A 16,521-nucleotide genomic window follows, 5' to 3' on the forward strand; every position below is an offset into this window, starting at 1 on the left:
CCCTCTAATGCTGTTGGTTTTACCACCTAAAATGCTGAGTTTGATACCAGCTGCTCTCCAGGGTTATCAGCTGAATGGACTTGCTTTAAAATATATATATATATCTTTTGGTCATCTATTGCTCCTAAATTTTGATCTCAAAAAACAACCTAGAGCTGTGAAAATCCTGAGACCACTTCTGATGGCCAAACCATGCTCTATTTACAGAACCATGCAGTGCTGTCCCAGATTTAACCCTCAATAATTAGATTAGCTAAACACTGTGATTAGTAATCCACTAATTTAAATAGAAGTCCAGGACACTTGGGTAATACATTTGGCTTTAGGCTGCAGTAAAGCTCCCTGACAGGATGAGCACAGACATCGGTGGCCGCAGCATCCTGCAGGACCTCCCCTGCCCACGGGACTGGGCTGCAGCTGGTGAAGGTGCTGCAGCAATGCTGGCTGCCGAGGAGCCACAAAGCAGTGTTTATTAAGGGATCTCAGTTCTCAGCTGAGAGCTTTGTTGCAGGAAAAGCTACAAAAGTAATAAGGTAAATCACGTGTGCTCACTTTCTCTCTGGTTTTGCTGATTCTGCAGTGGGACGCGTTCTCTATCCCAGAGCTACAAAACTTCTTAATGATACTGGACAAAGAAGAGAAGGACAAAATCCAGCAAGTGCAAAGGAAGTATGAGAAGTTTAAACAAAGACTGCAACAGACCTTGAAAGAAGCCGGAGGCAAGCCTGGCTAACTTCTCAGGAGGCACTGGGAATCAGACTAAGCTAGATGTTATTTTTAAAATTAAAAGACACTTCTCAGGACACCTTCTAGTGGTCACTTTCCCCATTCATCCTTCCATTAAGGACTGGCACACAGCACTCATAAAATGAACATACTGTATTTTCTTCTTCTGAAACCTCTTATCACAGGACCAGAGCCAGTCAGAGAACGGGAAGCCTGTTTCAGAGCTGTGGCCGTCAACAAACCAAGCCCAGCTGCTGGTTCGCTTTTCAGTTGTACCATCAGATGAAGAAGCTTCGTGGAAAATGCTGAATGTTAAACCCAACAGGAACATCTACTGGCTAATTGTTCTAAGCGGGGTAAAACTTGCTGTTCACGCTCCTCCCAGCAACTTGCTTGTTCTTGTTCTGAGGTGCTGCAGCTGCGTTGTGTGTGCCCGTGTGGCTGAGTTCTCATTTCTTAAGTAGAGCGCAGGAAGCAGCAGATGAAGTGGAGGGGGTTGTTGCACCAAATCACGTGAGTGTTGCAGCTCTAGCCCCTGCCAGACAGACTCGCTCAGGGCTCAGCCGGCCAGTGAAATGTAAAGTCGTGACACCATGGCAGCTGCAACACCCCAGCAGTCTCTTAGTAAGTATTACTGAAACTTAGTGACATTAATTCCAGGAAAAGTCATCCATTTCGATTCTAATTAATTTCGTTTTGCAAACAGACTTGAATTAAAGCAAATATCCCTGATGCTTAGTTAAGTTAGCCTGTATTTTACTGGTTTTCTATGCTGTAGGAATTGGGACCTGTGTTTTAAAAAAGTGTTTGAAAAGCGTGAAGATGTGGGCATGGGATGACAGTTCTGTATAGAACACTTAGCAATACGTATCCAACAGCCTAGTCCAGGGAAGCTCAGGAACTTTCACAAATCAAACCCCTTCTGAGCTACAAACAGGTCTGACACCAAGGGAGAGGAGCTTCGACCGAGGCCAGTGAGTGGAGGTGGTACCATGAGCACAGGCTGCCTGTGCGAGAAATCCTTAGCACTAGGAAGAATAAGGGAACTATTAACCTCAGCTGCTTTCCTCCTATCACCCTCTTGTACCATGCTTCCTCTTGCTAAACCCTCTGTGTGCTGCTCCCACCTCTCCAGTCTGTACCACGCCGTGCTCTCCCTCCTTGGGCCACTGTGTGCTCATCTTCCCTCCCTCCCCGCTCACAACCGGTGCTCTTTCTGCATGCACAGGAAGGTTACCAGGTTTTGCTCTGTACTTGGAGCTAGGAGGAAGCCTTTCCCCCTTGCTCAGTGCTCCCAGTGTCTCCAATGCTTGTGCACTTCCCATCCTTCATAAAATCCTGTAGCTGGAGTGTCAGCTACTGCTGCAACTCGAACCAGAGATCCTGATCACTGAAGTACAAGGAATGCTACAGGGATGCCAATCCGATAAATGATTTTCCCCATGTTTACTTTCAGTGCTTTGCACTGAGCACATTGCACACAGCCAGGTTCAGTCTTCCCTCTGTTTACACAGGACACAGCAACCAAGTGTAAAAAGAGAAGAGACCGTTAAAAGGAGCTGGAGCATGTGAAATGTTTCATACTGACTTGATGAACCAAGTGTCCCTGTGAGCTCCCTGTCACAATCCCACCTACATGAAGTGGGAAGGGAGGGAACGGGTTATTAGGTAACAGTTGTGATGGAGACAACTTGAAAGAGTCTAAAATTTACCTCAGTGCCTTTTATTTTTTTTTCCTTAAGTGTGAAAACTTTACATTTGGGCTAAGGAAGATTTGGAAGGGGCTTTTGTCAAGACGCCTTGTCAGTGCTCCCCCCGGTTACCTGAAGTACTGTTGTGATGAGGCTGCTTTTGTCCATAGGGAGAAGAGGAATGGTTGTATTTCTTTCTGCGAGGTGACTGTTTGGCTTTTTTTTTTCCAGGTTTATACTTGAGTATGTTTGTTTATAAATGGTAAGGGAGCATAACTGCATCACGTAAAGCCTCTCAGTTTGTATAAATGCCACTTCGTGCAAGCTTAGTTCCAGCTTATATCTTAGTCAGTAGTGTAAAAGGGTTTGCAAACAGGGCTCCAGCCTCTGGCATGCAGTGCAGGAAGGGCCTCCCAGCTGTACTGTAATCTTTACCCAGATGACCTTTAACAATACGGCAGCAGCCCAAATAGAGCAGCACTTTTCCAGCTCTAGGGCTGTCTGCCCGTTTGTAAGACTTACTACTTTGCTATGTACTCGTGAAGTATTCAAATAACATTTATCTAGTGCTTCGAGTCTTAAAAGCACTGTATAAATACTTCAGTTCAGTCAAGAGCAAGAAAACTGCAGAAACTGCCATTGGTTCTGAGAAGCAAGATCCAGATGTTTGTTTTTAAATCCCTTATCTTTCTGGCTAAAAGTTGCAAAGATCTTTTTTCTTTTTTTTTTTTTTTTTTCTTTCTTGTTGCTGTTGTTTTCTATTAGAGTTCTGGTGACTATCTCCTTTTCCATTCCTGGAACCCAGCATGTCTTTGAAATTTTGTAGAAGGCATGGCTTCTTATGCAATTACCGTGAATGCTGCTGAAAACCTCCTGCAAAGGGGAGGGCTGTTTCCTTTGTTTTTTTTTTTTTTAAAGATATGGGGCATTTGAAATGGTAGGTACTGAAACTCAAAGTCTCAACAGTCAGTTGAGCTGTGTCTAGGACAGGCATATTGGGCCCCTTCCTTAAAGCGCAAAATACTGTTGGCAGTGCCTTTGCTTAGTATATTGTGTTGCCTAGTTCATGTGAATTTATTTTCCATGTCTATTGTAAAACATGTAAAATAATGTGTATAGAATGGAATAGCAAAGCTTCTATGGCAAAGTGAAATGCATTTTTTGCAATGCTGTAATTTATTTTTATTACTCCCTAGTAATTCTATGGCATTTTTAAAAAATGTCCCACTTTCAGCTTTTTTGAAGGTTCTGAAAATCCTTATTCATATGCAGATGGTGTAAGAGACAATGACAATAAAACTGTCAATAATTAAAAAAAATAATAATAATCTCTAACTTATTTTTCTGGCGTCTTCCTATGGTACTTCCTTTACTGAATCTAAAGGGAAAATATAGGACTCCTTCCTAGAAGTGAATTTAAATATCTTAATCCTACTATAAAGTGTTTAAAGTCTAAGTTTCAGCTAAAGCAGTATGGAACATCTATTCCTGTGAAAACAAAGCGTCCTATCAATTGCCTTAGTACTTTAGATGGCTTTGAGAGAACTATTACCCGTGATAAACTACTGTTAATGTCATACATAAAAATGTATTTACATGTGAAAATAATATAAACCATAAAAATCCAGCAAATAAGAGTTCATTCTCCCTGCTGAAACGCCTGGTGTTAATACCTGGAAGTGTTTTAAAGGATAAAATCGAAAAGCAAATAGCTTTTATATTTAATATAGACAGCCTGTGGCACACTGTCCTTGAACGTTCCAAGGTGCTGTGTTGGAACATAACTTCACTAATATTTTGACTGAGGTTCTATTACTGTGCTTTTTGTTAAAAGATGCAAAGCAAGAATGTTGGACTAACCAGAAAAATGGTGCACCCCTACAGGCTTCTAGAAAATATATGGGAAAGGATAACTCCTGTGGTTTTTTATTTTTTATTATTTTTATGAAAAATGAACAGATACAATGAATATTATTATTTGGGAGAGTCCTAGACCTTGTAAAAATCCAGGACTCTTCTTTAAATGAATAGGGCCTGTACGTACCCTTGATCTGTTGGCAGAACACTTATAAATAATGACAGCTGAATAATTCTTACAGTACATTTTTCTCCTACTTCTTCCGGCCAAGCTTTGGAGCCTTCTCAAGGCCTTGGATATATTTCCGAGGTAGCTGGTATTCTTCTGCAACATAATGAAGAGTTCACTTCAGATAAATACTCAGAGCTCATGAATTAAAATCTGTATTGCTATAACCAGTCCAGGTCCAGGACAGACTTACCTAGCAGCATCTTGGCCAGATGATGGATTTGGTTGCCTTGGATCTGGACCTGAACTCTGTCTTTTGTTCCAGGCACAGGGGCGATGGTGGCACTGGCCTGTACTTTTTGTTGTAGAATGTTGGCTACTGACTGTGGGTCCAAACCGTACAGCTCGAGGTTCTTGATAATTGTCACCTGCAGATTTGAGTAATTATTGCAAACATCAGTGCTGTGGGGTTTAGCAAATCATGTCCCACTCATCCCAGAAAAATAAGCTGCCAAAGCTGCTCTCAGAATTCAGGCTTCTTCTCAAAACCCATCTCCTTATTTTCTTTTTACCTTCTTGTTTGATGATCTCTGTGCTATGGTTATGTCAATGGGCTCAATCTTTCCTTTCCTCACAATAGGTTCTTGTCCAAAAAATGTCACCTGGTGTAAGGGCTGCAGGCGTTCAAGGCACCTGAACAAAGTTTAAACATCCAATTAGTCTATACAGTACACCAAAAATAACTGCTTTTTCCACTGCAGCCTCTCACAGGACTACATGAAAGCCAAAATTCTGTGTGAGAAGAATTTGTATCTTAAAGATACTGCATGATGATCTCATGCAAGACTTGCATCCTAGACATTATATAAAGAAAGGGACTAATTAAAAAGAAAGCTAGACTACTGATTCTAGCTTAGCTCACTATTGGTAAAATGTCATGAATTGTTGCAGAGTAAAACCTTTAATTTTTATCTTTAAACTAGTGTTCTGCTGTTTTGCTCAAAGATTGGTGAAGCACCTTAAAATGAAGTTAAAATTCACCATAAGCTCTGCTAGTGTTCCACCAGCAAACATGGCTTCAGAAATAAAGGAAGCTTCTGCAGATGCTCAGAAGCATTGCATGATAGTGATAAAGATCAAGGCAAGTAAGACATCGGGGACATTCAGGCAAAATTTTTTGCTGCATGGAAACAACAGTCTTCTGTCAGCTAGCTGAGCCTCCTGGATCTAAACAGTGAGTTTACATTATAGATGCAAAAGTTGTGCTGCTGCTTCCAGTCAGTTCATGCTGAAAAGAGAAAACCATGGTCCTTGATGACTTTCTGTGAATCTCAATTATCTTGCCTAGTACTGTGAGGAAGAGCTGATGTATGTCAAGTCTAGAACTGCACAGCCAAGAAAGGCCTTGAACGTAAAAGAGCAAGATGACTGCCATTGCCTAAAAAGGGTATGTTCAGTTATCTGATGCAAGCAATGGCTTCCTCGATATGTACATACGGATTATATGCAGAACCAGGCACTGTTTGTTTAGAAGGCTTTCCCTGATAAATGCTTAGTGTGTAAGCAAAAACAAAAAGCCAATATTAGTATATGCCAGGTGGTTGTTAAATGTGGAGAATGAGACACTCTTCAAGTGAAGGTCTCTGGATGTTTTTCTGTATTACCAGGAGGCAGTTACAGCTTTACATAGCTCCCATAATGTCTGGCTTTCAGTTGCACACAATAAATCTGTACAATACTGAAACGGTGCATGGGGAAATCAGTCACCTGCTCAGGAGGTCATCCCATTTAAGGTTTGAGATTTCATCTTGTTCTGATTTATCTAACAGGCAGTCACACAGGATGGCATTCACCTTTACAAAGCTGCAAAAGAAAAGCAGGCATTAGGTGCAAACAAGCTCTCTTTTTGCTCTACCTTCAGTATCTCCTGTGGAAGCATGGTAGGACAACTTTCATGTATGCTTACTTTTTGTTTGCTTCATCAACCAACTCGTTAGTCTTCACATAGTTAACAATGATGTTTCTCACCTCGCTGCTTGAGAGGATGCTGCCTTTTCTAAACAGAAAGAAAACGATTACTTCAAGTAGTTTGGTGTTGAGCAGAACCACTGAGCTGACAGAAAACAGCAATTACCCTGGCTACATTTGGTAGCAAAAGCTCAATACTGAGCTATGTTTTCTGCTAGGCAGTGATTTTCTTGTTACACCTCAGCTCCTGTATGCCAGATAAAAGGCTCACAGCAGTAATTAGGGAGACTCTAAAACCCTTGGTGGGAGACTCGTTTGGGAAGATGACCCTAGTGGTGCCACTAAAAATATCTAAACTGCATCAAAACAGGCAAGATTAGGGTACAAGGAGGCAAATGATTTCTTTATATCATCTGGGTGTCCTCTTTCCAGTAAACTACACTGTGGGTGGACAGAACACGCCTTATCCAATGGCAAATTAGGACAATCCAAGTAAGTAAAATGTAGCAATTTCAACACTTAAATTATCACCTCCTTAGCTGTAAGAAAAGCGATGTATTTGCTGAACGCACTTGTCACAGTCTCTTTTCATTGCTTCACAAAAGGAAAAAAGATTATATTTTGATTCCCATCACCTTCCCTGACAGCATCACAGCCCACTCCCCATGAAAGCTAACAAGATGGTAGCAGCACAGGTTTTTAGCCTCTCTCTTCACCTAACAAAGATTCTGTTGTACTTTTTGAGTGCTTACTTGTGTCCAGATTCCTGAAAGAGTGGGACCATTTTTGTTGAGACCCCATAAAGTGGTATGATTTCGGGAGCATGGTACGCTTGTTCTTTGTCTTCACTCTTGCAGTCTTGGGCAGCAGAGGCTGAAGAAAATCCTTCAGGTACTGTAAACGCTTTAATGCTGGAAAATTAAATATATATATTAAAAAAAATATACGGTGGGAGTGAAAGGGACCTGAATTTTTAACTTCTGTTTCCACAAGAAATTAAGATCTAGCACATGATTCTTTAGTGGTTATTGATAAAGACTCTGGAAGAGAGGAGTAAGAACCATGTAGGTTCAGGAGCTGGAGTCTAAGTTCCTTGTATAGAACTTCAGATTCCATGCTTGCAGGTAAGAGAACTTGATGAACTGAGTTTGACTGTGCCTGTCTCCCAGTGATAAGGCCAAGTATGAGAGAAAACTTAATGCAAGAAGTCACAGTAATTCTGCCTCCTTCCAAATGCGGAAGAGAATATATGCTGGTATCTACCAAAATATTCTCCATCCCATTAGTTGCCAAGGAGATGTTAGGTAACAGAAGACCCATGGCCCACTGGGAAATTCTGAGAGCACGCTAATGCACTGATACGCAAAAGGAATGAGTAGGATGCTCTTGATATGAGGTAACTATTAAGCCTTAGATAATGGGAACATTGCTAGAGGAGCTGGGTAATAAGCAACCGAAAGGATAAGAGCATTTGTGTAAATCAATGTGTAATGGAAAACAAAGCTTTTTTTTTTTTTTTTCCTTTTAAGATTATAACTTTGCCTGCCAATTTTGCAAAGTGGTTGATTTAATCCTGAATGACACTTTAAGGCTGTAATTTCATGGCCATTTATTCAACAGTGGTTTAACCTTTTCATTGGAGTTATTTTTCAGATAGGTAAGTTCATTTGGAAGCTAAACAAAAAGTCCCAGCACGCTGATGGGATAGAGGGGAGATGTGCTTAATTGGGAAAGGTATAAAACCATTATAGTTAATGCTAAATAATCAGGAAACTGCCTCATGGATATAAAACCTTGTTCCCTTCCCACAACAACAAAGAAACCCTCACAAACTATCAAGACTCACTGTTAAATTAATGTGCTGCTTAGTGACTGCTAAGAGGCTTGGCACGATAACACCTTTAAGAGTACCCAGACTAGAAGCCAGAAATTTGTCATTTTAATGGTGCAACAAATTGCAATGAATTGAATCCTCCTTAACATTTTCAAACATGTTTCTCTGGAATATTTATGTACTTAATACAAGGGTGAAGAGCAATATACATCTCTCAGGTTATCTAGTAGCCCCTTAAAGGTCTCTGGCTGAATGAACAAGAAAGGGAAGGCTGAAGTCACAATACTGTCATTAGACTCAAAGCCACTTAGTAAAAAGGGAAGAATGTAACTTTGCAGAACTTTACAAGCATAGAAAATGTAAGGACTGGTGTGTGGAAGCAGGATATAAAACCCCTCCATATTGTACTAAGATTAGGAAACAAAGGCTGTCACAGGACTGCAAGCAGGGAATAGATAACAGCTGGCAAGGGCTGATTCCACTCCCTCCTTTCAAAGCCTACCACCTCTTAAAGGCTACAATGTTCTACATACTCTGGATGCTTCCAGTCCACCTCCACGATGCTTTCCACACCTTTGCTCAGCTCCTTCACTTGTAAAATCTTCTGGTGCTGCATACATTGTAGGAATTTAGAAAACTGAAGGAAGAAACGATCAGAAATGTGGAGTTAAACATTTTAAATTTGTTTTTGACTGCCCACAACTTACTTACTAAATGAGAAAATCTTCTTGGAAGGTAAAAAAAAAAACAAAAACCAAAAAACAAAAAAACACACTGCACCCCTTTGCTTCTATAAACACAGCAATTGCTAAGGAGCAGTGAGTGCCCCTACCATATTCTAAAAAAGAGTAAGCAACTGTTCCTTTTGTAGGTCTGCCACCTGTTTGCACTGTGACCTTCTTAGCCAAATAACAGCACATATCACAGGGATTACTGTGACATCTTTGGCAATACATTTTGTCTTTGTCATCTAAACAAGAGGCATAGTATCATCTCCATTCTCTTCTCTAGCTCTTTCTCTTTTCCAGCTTTAGAGAAAGAACAATCTCTTCTTGCAAACAATTGCACTGTGAAACAAGAGTAGAACCCTTTAATAGCTATCATAGCATATCAGAGAGCATTAGATACATTTAAAACAGATCAATGCTCATATTTTCTGGGCAATGACATTCCTCACTTGATCCTGCAGGAGCAGAGATGTGAGGAAAAAGAACTTGGATTGAAGAACAGATACTAGGCTTTTTGTCTGTTTTATTAATGCTTCAACAATTTAAAACTCAACATTTTTCTCTCCTTCTACTTCTTATTTCAATTAACAAGAAAAAATACAGAAAAATCTCACCTTCTTATAGCTTGATTTCTTTATATCCAATTGTTGTCCAGCGGGGCTATAAATTGATTTTTTTTAAAGGTCTTTTAGATATGTCATGATTTCTTCATCAATCTTGCTATTTATGCTAAAAGTCTCTTAACAGCAAAAATATTAATCACACAAAGAATTACTTCAAACAAGCTAACAGACAGAACACGATGAGTTGATCTAGTACTGATGTCCCTGTGGGGAAGCAAACAGCCATTTAAGTGACTAAGAAATCTTGGAACAATTGCCAGTCTGGACAATCATTACATCGAAGTATTTGTTGTAAGAAGCAAGCGTAACCTTGGATAACCTTAGGTAAGGACTGAATTTTACTTCTGAGTCAAAAATTTCATCCTAAATAACCCACACCTTCTTGCAAATCCAAAGACACTCTTCTTACCACGTACCAGCATGGGAACATATGGCTGCGTAGAAACGTGCTGGTGAGCAGAGGGAGATCTGACTTCTTTACTTTGCATTTTAAAGCATGAAAAAAGCACTGGCTAAGCAATGCATCCATTTGCTCTGCAAGGAAGAAAAGAACAAGCGTGCAGTGAGCAGCCTCTCTTTCTGAATGTTATGTTCAGTTCTTTCAGACCCTTTTTCAGGCCACACAGAACCGTCTCTACCCCTGTTCTCACAGAGAGCTCTCTGGAATGCAGAGTAGCCTAGATCATGTGTACCACCTTCAGCAAACAAAAGGTGCATAGTTTGGTTCCATTTGTACACAGAAGTACCTTGGGGTGTCCTGCTGTCCTCTGCTTCCTGCTGAACCTCTGTATTGTCATCGTCAGCTGTTTCTGCAGCTTTATTCTCATTGTGTTCCTCCTTTCCCATCAGTATGGCACAACAGTCTTGCTCCTTCAGGCTCAAATCACCGATGTCCACGTGCTGTAGTGGGTCAGTGGAGAAGCTGCTGACAGGCTCTTTCTCCTCCATCTCTTCCTCATCATCAGCACTCTCTTTTTCAGCAGGATCTGTTACCAAGGGAGCTAAGGTAGGAGGATAAGATTTGTCACCATATTCCCTATAAAAGGAAGAAAAAGCATAACATGGCTTTCTGTTTAATGCTTTGAAACCCATATGGCAACAACAATATTTTAAAAAGTTCCCCTGATTAAAAAGCATGGCGAGTTGCATGGATCTCAAATTATAAGATCTATTTTTAATTCACCTTCCTCCAAAAGCTCTGTGTTCCCCCATGAATCTTTATTTAAAAGTGAGCAATTAGTTGAATCCAAATGCAGAGCAACTCATTTATTCAGCTGAGATTGGCATAGTTGACCTTTTTAATGCAAAAATGATTCAAAGTTTTATAGAACAGGAAGATATTCTAAAATTAGAGTAACGGGGATGTTCTAATTTCATTTCTAATAATAACTGCATTTGAAGTAACAGAATCAAATGAATAATTTTCAATATATACATTTCCAATCTGCACATATCGGATAGACCTCATGACAGACACCTGCCTCTGTCAGAAAAGTGTGGTCGTCCAAAACATGTAGCACAGCTAAAGCCTTAACAGGGGTCTTACCGAAACTGTACCCAAATAACTCAGTACGTTGAACTGATAGATTAAGAGTACTGGGACACAGATTTTGATTTTCAGTAAGCATTTAAGAGTTGTTAAACATTTTACCAAGTGCCTGGCCATATACTCACCAGAGATGATCCATGTAAGTATGCAGCACAGCGAAGCCTTTCCCTTTCATTCCAGCAGCCAGCATCTCCGCAGTGGACATAGTGGCAACTGAGACAGCTACTGGAGCTCTGGGAAAAGACAGGAACATTACAGCAGGGCAGCACAAATACACTGTGCTACCTGAACAACAAAGAGCTGTGCCATTGTGATAGACCAGGTTTCTTTTACACTGTCCTTGAACTTTACAGCCTGTTTTTTTCAAGCATCTAGGCATTTTTGGGTTTTGTCCCATCTTTCTGGTATTTAAGGTCTTCCAAAGAATCCCAGGGATATGTGCAGTTGTCATACTGAAGTGAAAGCTGGGCAGTGACACATCCTTCCCTTTAGGAAGTTCAAGAAGCCCAAGTACTACTAACAGAGGCTAACGGGGAAAAAAGAAATGCCAGCATTAGCACTGTTCCCTCTCTCTGAGTTTCCAGACAGACAAAAAGACAACTGTGTGGAATATAGTATTTTGTTAAAAATTACTGTTTCAAAACAAATCCACCAATTAGTCCCCAAGAGGTCCAAAAGAACCGATTTACATAGCTTTATACCCAAGCTCAAACATATCAGAAATTTAACTGGATGTTTTCTTCTGCCCAATTTTACCGACATGTGCATCAAATGCATGAGAATAATTTTGCTTAGATTTCCTCAAAAGCCCCAGAGTCTCCACATAAAAAAGCAGTTTTCCTCTCAGGGTTAGTTTCTAAGACAAGGTGTGAGTAAGGAGTCCTCTGTACCTGTTTCCCGAGAGGGTGACAGCACAGAGCATGCCCCGCTCTACTTGCGGAAAGCCAGAAGGTGGCACTATTACTCCTGGCAGCATCAGATCTGAAAAAAAAGCATCATTTCTCAATGAAAGATTCAGCCACGACCTCCTCCACTCCCCCTCTCCCCGCCCACCCCCTCCCCATTACTCAGCAGAAACACAAGCCTGTTAACAGCTGGGCACATGCCAGATAAAACATGATTCTCTGTTTTTTCCTAGTAAGGCAGCGTTTCCTGCTACCACCCTGTGGATTAAAGGATCCTATTTATGATGGTGTGCACAGCGAAGAGCTTAAAATGCTCAGTTCCTTACCTGTCAGGCCCCAAAAGGGCACTGCTTTTAACAGAAAGGCATGAGCTTCCCAGGCCAGACAGCATTGCTCTTTATTATTGATATAGAAAGAGACAGGAATAAAGACGTGTGTGGAACCACCTCTTTATTCTTCCCTGTCCCAAGGGCAGGGTATCCCACCAACTCTCTCCTAGCATAGAGAACTGCCTAAAATTTCCCAATTTACATGACCCTCCTGATCTGATACTAGCTTCGCTCTCAGCTGTGAACTCTCCTGAGCATGAGGAAGCAGCCTGAACCATCTCCTTGCTGATCTGGACAGAAACGAGTGGGCTTTGTTGTGTGCTTCTTTCCACTTTCCATGCCAGGGATGAACAGGCTGGCACGTGAGTTCAAGTTTTCCATGCACCATGTACAGCAGCACCATGTTATCACCGAATTACATTAAGATCATCTGCTCTCCTTCCCTGTAGCTAGAATAATCCAGACCTTGCAGTCTCATGGACTGACCTGTGTTCCATGGTTTGGTTTGAAGCCATCTCACTTTCTCAGCATCCTAGTTTTAATGCACAAGCTGAAGAGGCCTCCAATATTTTTCCTCCCATTCACTGTCACAACTACCTCCAGCAAATCTAGAATGAACTCTGCAATTGCAACCAAGGCTCCACGTCTCTGAGGACAGAAATCGTGTAAGAACCTTAACGTGACGAGGTAGGTAGCGTGTACGTATCATGTAAATAACCACGACAGGCAGTCAGACCTTTGAATTCAGAGAACAGGTATCACGAATAGCACTGCCTTGCTTCTTGACTGCTCCCTAAAGTCTGCTCCCTCCCTCTCTCCACATCTGCAGTGCTGGATAGTCTCATGCCTCTCCTATTGATGCAGCGTGGCTCTGTCTCTGTTCTCTGCCTTCACTGGTCATTGTCTCAGTGGCCAGTTTCTTATCTTTGGATCGTACCCAGAGGTAGCCTGGTTGCCACGGGAGATTAATGATCTGCATCCCTCTTTCCTCAATGTTCTTTGCCCATTAGCAAGATTTTTTTTTCCCCCCTGAAACTAGGTCACTACAAGTCAGCAACAAGGCTTGCTTAGATGTCCATCACAGCTACACATTCATGCACTTTATTTCCCCAGGAGCAAACTGAACAGAGGGATTTGAGTACTTCTACTCCAGATACTGCATAACGGAAAAGACATCTCTTTCTACATTGTACGCTTCCACTTACAGATTAAAGCTGCAATGGCTGGAATTCAATCCTTTCCTGATTGAGCAGTTCTGCCCTTTCATGTTCTAAAGGCCTGACTCTCATGATTCTGTACTGCATCCAAAGCAGGTTCCAGAAAATACGAGTCCTTTCTCTTCAGTCTTGATCCATAAGTAGCTGATAGAGCCAGGAATCCAGGAATTCAACCTCACCTGCACAATCCACAATTTACTTGACAGTGATTAGGACTGTAGGTTCCAAGATAACTTATCCACACGAGCTCACCTCTGAATTGACAGGAAGCAGGGCGGCAGCAGATGAAGTCGGCTGCCCAAGGAGTGTTATAAAAACCAGACCAGTTACACAGGCAGTTCAGTGTCCCAGTTCAAAGTCACTGATCAACTTTACACCCTGAGAAGGAATTTCCAAACCCAAGACTCTCAAATGGAACAGATTACAGCATTTGAACAGCTTAACCTACTTTCTCATTCAGCAACTTGTCTACTGCTAATTTTCCTTTTTGGGAGGAAAACATGAATTACTTTCTGAATAAGTATTCTTTATACTTTTTCTTAGTTCCAGGTACATTTTTGTCACTGGGAAAGATAACACTAAAAAGCCCAAAGGGAATTCCTTTTTGCAACACGATGTGACAAAGTTCTAGTCCTCTTACCTGCTCCTCCTGCTAGCTTCTGTAGCACAGGAGGCCATGTCGAAAAAGCAGGGAGAAGATCTGGGTAGGCCCACAAAGCATACACTGTTCCAAAACAGAATTTAAAGATGCATCATTAAAAAACTTTCTCTGGCTGTTGCTTCTTGCCATCTTTAAGATTAAGCAGGACCGCACTAACCACAATTAATCACTCGCCTGTTATTTGGATAATCAAGACACCTAAAGTCAGAATGTTCCTAACATAATTAATAGATGGCTGCCTGCAACTTGACATCTCGCTTGTTGGAATTACCCCTTGCAGTGGACAAAAGAGGAAATAGTGCTATGATGCTATCCTATAACTTAAAACATTTGTTTTCTGGTTTCTAGCCTCTCAGCACCTTAATTTTCCTTTTGCAGAAAGAATCCAGAACTGCTGCTGGATTTCACAGAGAATGTGGTAGAATAAGCACATTAAAGATTACAAAGTGTGCAGATACTACAGTGATGGGAGACAGGTAAGTACTTAGACACAAGCAAATCTTTTGGGGAAAAGTTGCTGTCCAGTAAGTAAAGAGGGAGGATTATTCCAGTCCACTATGCATACCTGTTGGATACAGAGCTTTCTCAACTTCAAACAGTATTGGGTTCCTGCTATTCGTATAAACCGTGACAGCCTCCCCTTTGTGAGTGTATATTTTGATGACATTAAGCTCCTCCTTGTTCGGAATGAACTCAGTTAATTGTTCGGCACTAAGATTTGGAAAAGCTGCTGCGACATCGGTTCGTAGCTTTCTCCTGTAACGATAAAATCACAAACGTGTTACAAACCTGTCTAGACCGCCTCTTAAAATAACTCCAACATAAACAGTTACCGCTTTGGGGGCTACTCACAGGTTTTTACTGAAGACAACCTGGAGCATTTGTGTCTGGGTTTACTCATGAAATAGCTGCGTGCTGGGAGAACACAGGGCGAAAGCCCAAATATGTTTCCCTGTTCCTGTTCTTCCTTGACATCTGCTCACAGTCTGTGATTTTGGGATGGCTCCGAAGGCCGAGCACCCCTCTGTGCTATGGGGCCTGCCACCAGCACCCTACAGCATGGGCTGCAGACGGGTCCCTCTCCCCACACACTGTCTGGGCAGTCCCAGGAGATGGTTAAGAGGCACCAAGCGGGGTTTGTGGCATCTTTCACAGAAGCGTGGGGTGAATCCCAGCTACCACCAAGTCACCCCAGCATCACCACACAAGGCAAAACAAACACAGAGCAGCTGGGCGAGCCCGGCCACGGCCGCGCCTTCCCGCAGCGAGCACTGCGCGCTCCGAGGGGACCTCGCGGCGCCCACGGCCCCTCAGGCCCCGGCTCCTTCCCCGCTGCACCCGGGGCCGCCCCGCTCGCTCCCCCCGGGGCCGAGCCCGGTTCCGCCGAGGCGGGCGGGGCCGCTGCCCCCGGCACTCACCGGTCCGAGCCCTTGATGGCGGTGTTGGAGCGCACCCGGAACGCCCGGCAGAACATGGCGGGCGCCCCGCTCCCCCCTCAGGCCGCGGCAGCCGCCATGGCGCCGTCCCGCGGCACAAAGGCGTCCGGCTGGAAACCGCCTCCCGGCACGGCCCGGCCCGGCTCCGGGGGGGGGGTTAGGGGAAAAAGGCAGCCCCCAAAACGTCCCCAACGCCGGCAGCGGGCTGCAGAGCTCCGGGCTGCTCTGCTGTAATCCCTGCGCAGCGCGCAGGAGGCGGTGAAGGCTCCGTCGGGTTGCTGGTAGCGGGGCAGGTTAAAGGCTCGGGGGTGTTGCGGGAGGTTTTGCATTAATAATAAGTTTATTTTTCGTTCCAAATGCTTTGTTTCGTGGAGGACGCGCCCTGGGGCTGAGGCGGAGCGCTGCCTAGGTCCCCGCGGGCAGGGACCAGACCCCAGCATGCTGAGGGAGGATGTAGTAAAACCCAAAGGCTGCACAGATATAAGGAGTTTTGGGTGCGAGCCTAAAATACAGAAAACGACTTTGTGAGGGGGACTTTTTGGTGTCTGTTGCGGTGCAGGGGGCTCGGGGCAGTGACCGACACCTCCCCAGTGTCAGGGTGCCTTTATCGCCGTGTCACAGCCAGGAATCCAGCCCGCTTGCGCCGCCGGTTATCTCAGGCGTCGCCTGATTACCGCAACCCCTGAGCCCACAGAAAGGAAAAAAAAATAAAAAATAAATAAAACGAGTCCGGGGCGGCTTCGGGGCGTCATTTCTGCAGCCGGCGCTGCGCCGAGCCCCTGGGGGGCGGCAGAACGGGGACTCCTCGGTGGGAGGGCAGCTCCGCGA

At 43.2% G+C, this 16,521-nt stretch overlaps 2 protein-coding genes across 8 annotated transcripts in view; one reads left to right on the forward strand and one right to left on the reverse strand.

The window, feature by feature from the left end:
• The window catches only part of RASSF5 (Ras association domain family member 5), a 28,523-nt gene extending 24,778 nt beyond the window's left edge, over positions 1 to 3,745 (forward strand). For all 4 annotated transcript variants that reach the window (XM_084497630.1, XM_084497631.1, XM_084497633.1 and 1 more), the window contains one exon: positions 581 to 3,745. In XM_084497630.1, the coding sequence (XP_084353756.1) occupies positions 581 to 733 (153 nt within the window). In that variant the 3' untranslated portion in view covers positions 734 to 3,745. The remainder of the gene's footprint in view (positions 1 to 580) is intronic.
• Positions 3,746 to 4,336: 591 nt separating this feature from the next.
• EIF2D (eukaryotic translation initiation factor 2D) lies at positions 4,337 to 15,881 on the reverse strand. 4 transcript variants are annotated; one of them, XM_084497624.1, is made up of 15 exons: positions 15,676 to 15,881; positions 14,823 to 15,013; positions 14,237 to 14,320; positions 12,036 to 12,126; positions 11,271 to 11,378; positions 10,343 to 10,632; positions 10,013 to 10,130; positions 9,588 to 9,633; positions 8,779 to 8,882; positions 7,164 to 7,322; positions 6,410 to 6,499; positions 6,211 to 6,306; positions 5,016 to 5,136; positions 4,697 to 4,871; positions 4,337 to 4,599 (listed from the first exon to the last, which is right to left on the reverse strand). In XM_084497624.1, the coding sequence occupies exons 1-15, from the start codon at positions 15,729 to 15,731 to the stop codon at positions 4,529 to 4,531; spliced, it is 1,800 nt and encodes a 599-aa protein (XP_084353750.1). In that variant the 5' UTR covers positions 15,732 to 15,881; the 3' UTR covers positions 4,337 to 4,528. The 4 variants fall into 4 exon arrangements, with proteins under 4 accessions (XP_084353750.1, XP_084353752.1, XP_084353751.1 ...); XM_084497626.1 differs by lacking the exons at positions 14,237 to 14,320; positions 14,823 to 15,013; positions 15,676 to 15,881 and adding exons at positions 12,866 to 13,027; positions 13,585 to 13,723; XM_084497625.1 differs by lacking the exons at positions 14,237 to 14,320; positions 14,823 to 15,013; positions 15,676 to 15,881 and adding an exon at positions 13,585 to 13,723.
• Positions 15,882 to 16,521: the final 640 nt, after the last annotated feature.

The sequence above is a fragment of the Aythya ferina genome (genome assembly GCF_964211825.1).
Source record: "Aythya ferina genome assembly, chromosome: 25".
Taxonomy (NCBI): domain Eukaryota; kingdom Metazoa; phylum Chordata; class Aves; order Anseriformes; family Anatidae; genus Aythya; species Aythya ferina.